This window comes from Lithohypha guttulata (genome assembly GCF_036872675.1).
Source record: "Lithohypha guttulata strain CCFEE 5908 chromosome Unknown scaffold_16, whole genome shotgun sequence".
NCBI classification, from domain to species: Eukaryota; Fungi; Ascomycota; class Eurotiomycetes; order Chaetothyriales; family Trichomeriaceae; genus Lithohypha; species Lithohypha guttulata.
Window position 1 is genome coordinate 22,786 of NW_027042765.1, and position 5,185 is coordinate 27,970.

General features: G+C 50.3%; 1 protein-coding gene across 1 annotated transcript; it reads left to right on the forward strand.

Annotated features, from left to right (window-relative positions):
- Nucleotides 1–2,812: 2,812 nt before the first annotated feature.
- LTR64_008787 (uncharacterized protein) lies at nt 2,813–4,016 on the forward strand (the record flags this gene model as incomplete). The annotated part of the gene is made up of 3 exons (XM_064903096.1): nt 2,813–3,041; nt 3,231–3,512; nt 3,559–4,016. The coding sequence occupies 3 exons, from the start codon at nt 2,813–2,815 to the stop codon at nt 4,014–4,016; spliced, it is 969 nt and encodes a 322-aa protein (XP_064750498.1).
- Nucleotides 4,017–5,185: the final 1,169 nt, after the last annotated feature.

The following is a 5,185-nucleotide window of genomic DNA, read 5'->3' on the forward strand; positions in this document are numbered from 1 at the left end:
GGTTACTGTCGGGTAAACTGGTGAGAGATTGAGTCGAAAGAGACGAGAAGAAAGCCCGGAAGGTACGCGGACGATGAGGGCATGAACTGGTTGTTATGCCTTTTACTGGAATGAATTTCATCTATCAGTGCCAACGCTTGCCCCAGAAAATTTGCTGCTCAGGCGGAGCTGAGTGCCAAGCATGAGTAAGAGTTGGTTCATATCTGTTTGTTGAGCATCTTGACGGGGATACCGATCCATTGAGGATCTCTTGCTGGGCGACAACGCAAAATCACGGCCGAGTCTCCAACGAGTGCTGCCTACTTCACAACCAATCAACTGCAGCCCCAGATCGGACTGGGCCTGGAATAGCTCTAGACACTAACACCTGACCACCAATCGTCTTTCTGTAGGTACCTGCACCGCTGTTTTCACAACCAGCGTGTATTCAGTTCCGCAGTTTCATCGGCTATTCTTGCGTATACTTAATATCATATCTAATGGAAGGGTGTCAGGAATTTGGATGACAAAATGGGTTAGGCCACGCTCGTAATCTCCATGTCTCCTATCGCTAGACTACCGTCGACGTACTTGCTGTTGTGTGTGATAACCTGGCCGTTCTGACTCCACTCGCAAAGACTGCAAACTTGTCAGCGACCGTTGTTTTCCACATAGCCATGCGTCTGGTCGCAACGACAACGAAGGGACACAAAAAGCATTTCTGCACCAGCCACCAGTAGTACTCTTGAGTTCTAGGCGTAGGGACCCCGTCTCGCTAGCATTTTACTGTGGGAATGTTGACAGTCGGCCGACGAGACAAGATCATAACAGCACGCGATAAATCACTCGGCTGAAGAAAGTGGGGCTGACCTGTACTTGCCAAGATGCTAAGGGTTGCAGCGTCCGTTTACGGAGGATGTCATAAGAGCATGGGCGACCTTTTCCCCGAAGTTTAGCCTTAGAAAGTGCTACTCTCTCTGAACCAGTACTTGGCTGCTCTATTGCACAAATGCAGCTCGTGCTATAGAAACCTTGGCTTAATACTAGATGAGGAGGAGATCCTCCCAGAGGAGATCTTTTCGGCCTAAACATGAGTGCCACCGTTACAGATCCACCTAACTTGCGGCACAGTAGAGGCATAGCACAACAATCTGTATGCACTACTTGAATCGAATCATAGGAGAAGGAAGCATGCATGATCTCTAACCACATTGCTGCCAAGCACTGCTGCTAAGGGTCATTTCGCAATAGTCATGGGTTTTAAATCAGCTAGGTACGCCAAAGCGGCTCACGCCGCATTGTCCACACTGCACCACTGTTTTCACCTTGGAATCGAGGGGGTATTGACGGACTTCACACCCAGCCAACGCATTCCGTCCAAGCTCGTCGTGATCCTGGGACCCTTTTATGATCGTGTATGCGTTTAGGTAGCATTGCGCCCAGGACCTTCGGCCAGAGAAAATCCAGCTAGGCTAAAGATTACTCTCAGAAAAACAAATTGCGTAAAGCTCACAAGGCGTAGGTGGCTTGCCTGATCGCCAATGGCCTTTGTCTGCAAGACGGGCCATTGGAGCCAAGACCTTAAATGGGGCCGATTTTGCCAATGCAAGGCCCAGGAGTGCCAGTGACAAGGATAGCTTGTTCCTCAAGGGTCAGATTGGAAACAAAGTCGTCAGCTTGACTAAAGACAGTCTCCCAAAGCAGACCATCGCTTGGTGGACTGGGGTAGAAGGGTGGTGAGGTATTGTAATCTTGTGCGTTGGCAAGACTGACAGTACCAAGTGCTAGGGTAAGAGAAACACGGCCGAGCCACATTTTCCACTCTATATGATAGGCAACAGGATTAGCTAGGATACGCAGCTGTGGCCCTTAATCTTGAGAGCAGCTTTCGTGACTCTTATGGCTTGTATTCTCCTCGGCTATGAGTATGGCATATGTGCGATGCGGTGGCCAAGCAAGACGTTGCGGAGCTATAACTAAGACCAAGCCCGCCACAATACTTCGTGACTAGCTGCTCGTCAATCGCACCACCAATGAGCATCACCAATCTGACCGTCTTACTCAATCCTGTAGCCAGTGTCCATCAAACACCGCCGAGGCCCGTGGAACTATCTGCAAGCTGCCGGCATTTGGTTCCTGGTTCTCTACCCGACATACTGTGCCAAGTGTATGTAGGCAGGCAATGCCATTGAATAGTTTTCGACCGAAACGCTGTGACGCAGAGATGTTATAGCTGTAGCGAAGGTTCTCGGAAAGTATCACACAAGGTAGAGATCCTAAATGTCAGCTCCGCATTGTTTGTGATACCTTATCAGTTTGTGTACATACCAATTTTCAGAGGATACATTAGTAGCTTTCTGCTCGTATGGACGTGCTCTAGATAAGAAGCGAAACAGGTTCAGTGTAGAGTTGCCGGACATAACGTCGGCGCTCTAGCGTGAAGATGGTGGGGGCTGGAGTCACGATTGCGGGGTATAACCTCAGTCTTTCCCGCCGGACTCATAGCGGCCGCTTCATGGGATCGCAGTCTAATGTATCTGCGAGGATCATATATGGGAGCTGAGTTCAGAGGCAAAGTTAGCCAGATTTTCTTAGGCCCTGTAGTAGGTCCCCTAGGACGAAGCGCCTATGCTGGGCGGAATTGGAAAGGGTATTCGCCGGATCCATACCTTAGTGGCGTAGGAGCTGAGGAAACGATTTGGAAGATACAACAGAATGGAGTCAAGCAACGATCAAGCATCTCATTGGCAATGAGCAGGAAACTCAACGACAACTGACTGTTGTCAATGGCACAACCATCGAAGCGGTGTCATCCAATATCGACGATCGAACTATGCACGAGCTGTACTTGCGGCCTTTCGCCAACAGCATCCGGGCCGACGTGGCGTCCGTCATGTGCTCGTATAATCGGCTTAATGGTTCTTACGCTTGCCAGAACTCATATTTTCCCAATGGCATCTTGAAAACCGAGCTTGGCTTCCAGGGCTATGTTATGTCTGATTGGCTTGCCACTCATGCTGGATATGATGCAATCAACGCAGGTCTCGACATGGATATGCCAGGTATGTAATGCCTCGAGGTGATTGTGATTGACACTGACAAGTGTGACAGATTCACTTGGACGAGGTGTCTGGAACGCCTCGTAGTTTGAAAACAACATTGCAACTGCTGTTCAAAATGGCACTCTCTCCGAAGATAGAGTCGATGATATGATCCGCAGAATCTTGACTCCATACTTTATCTGAACCAAGATCAAGACTTTCCACCTATCGACGGGCAAAGCTCAACTTTGAACGTACTCTACTCCGAACCAGTGTACCAGTTCAATTACGGTCCTGCCGATGTCGACGTGCGTCAAAACCATCGACAGCATATTCGCGAGCTTGGTGCGGCAGGGACTGTGCTATTGAAAAACGTCGACAGTACACTACCACTACGAGCACCAAGGTCGATCGGAGTGTTCGGCAATGACGCTGGGGATGTTACAGACGGCATGTACTTCTCTGGTGCGGCAATAGGACCTTACGGTTTTGGTAAGTCCGCGTCAATAGTCAGAAGCTCAGTACTAACTACACACAGAATCTGGTACATTGCCAGCAGGTGGAGGAAGTGGTACTGGGAGATTCTCCTATCTTGTGTCCCCTCTCGAGGTTATCAAGGCGCGTGCTGCACAAGACAACACTCTTGTGCAATACATCACCAAAAATACAGTACTGCTCCTCCCATTGGTAGGTGGTATTCCTGGAATTACATTTGCAAATGGTCTAGGAACGATCACACCCACCCCGGACGCTTGTCTCGTGTTTCTCAAGACTTGGGCAGGTCAAGGAGCCGATCGCACATCACTTCTCGCAGACTGGAACAGCACGGCTGTTGTGGAAGCAGTAGCTGGGTATTGCAACAACACTGTTGTTATCACACACTCCACTGGTTTGAATATTATGCCCTGGGCAGATCACCCTAACGTGACAGCTATCATCAATGCGCATCTTCCAGGCGAGCAATTTGGTAACTCTATTGTCGATATGCTGTACTGAGCGGCTGCGAGTGCAGAGTCCGGTCGGCGTCTGCGTCCCCTTTTGGTGTTCTTCCCCTGGCTTTGCGGCTGGCAAAGCTGCCTGGCAGCTGCTTGCCCCTCTCCACGATCTACAACATTGTCGTCTGCCTTGCTCGTTCGGCAACGACGACCTCGTGCGTAAGTCCACCGTCCTGCTGAGTTTCTGCCTCGTCGTGATCGCAGGAGGAAGGATCGACAGCTCTCCCAAACCTCTGTTCTTCGATGGCTATTCTGGCAACGCCCCCCCTTGTTCTTTCCTTCAGTTGTCCGTCTCTTTTCTGCCCTGAGAATGCCCTCAACCACAACAGTTTGCGCCGAAGCAAACACGTTCTCTATTCCCCCTGCGGCTCAAACGTTAGACACGAATGCCAAATGTAACGCTTGAAAATAACTTGGTTTTCTACAGGATGAAATCTAGCCACTATCCTAGGAACTCGAAAGCAACGAGTTCTTAAGAAACAAGACGACTGTAAGAGCTCTCATTGCCAGCTGAAACACGACAACGTACAGGTACTGCTCGAGGAGGGGATCTCGCCGGCTGCTGCTGCCGGACTGAGAAGGCTTGGCCACAACGTCAGGGGCCAAACTATCCGCTGCCATTTAGATGCTGGTACATTAGTGTACAGTGCTAGTAGTACCCAAGAGGCGATGGTACTGCGGTACCTGTCTATATCGTTGATCAGGCAAGGCGCTGTCTTCTACGACATGTTGCCTCCACACCTACAATCCTCGTTCTGGTGCAGCTTTTCGTGTCAATTTTACGAGCTACGGGCTCTCATATTCACCACCATTGTTACGCATGTTTCATCTGCACCTTCTCAGATCGTTGTAGATGACGGCAACGCCTTCATGTATGCGATTCCGAGAGTCTCTCGCGACATCCACCTTGGAGCCATCCTTGCCTTCAACTTCTTGGGCTTCGTAAGCCCATCATATCGCGGAGGCCGCGCGGGAAAGTTAGCAAGTTGTCCTTGGTTTCGAAGAAGGAATCGTGCCGGCAGTCGTGCCCTCCAGTCGAAACCATCCTCAGCCACAGTTTCAGCCCATTTCCACCAGCTCTCCACAAAATCCACTGACTGCGGGAAACGCGTCGTGTGATGTCTCCAATGGACACCTCTGGGGGAGTCGGTGGCTTGAGCATCGTAAAGG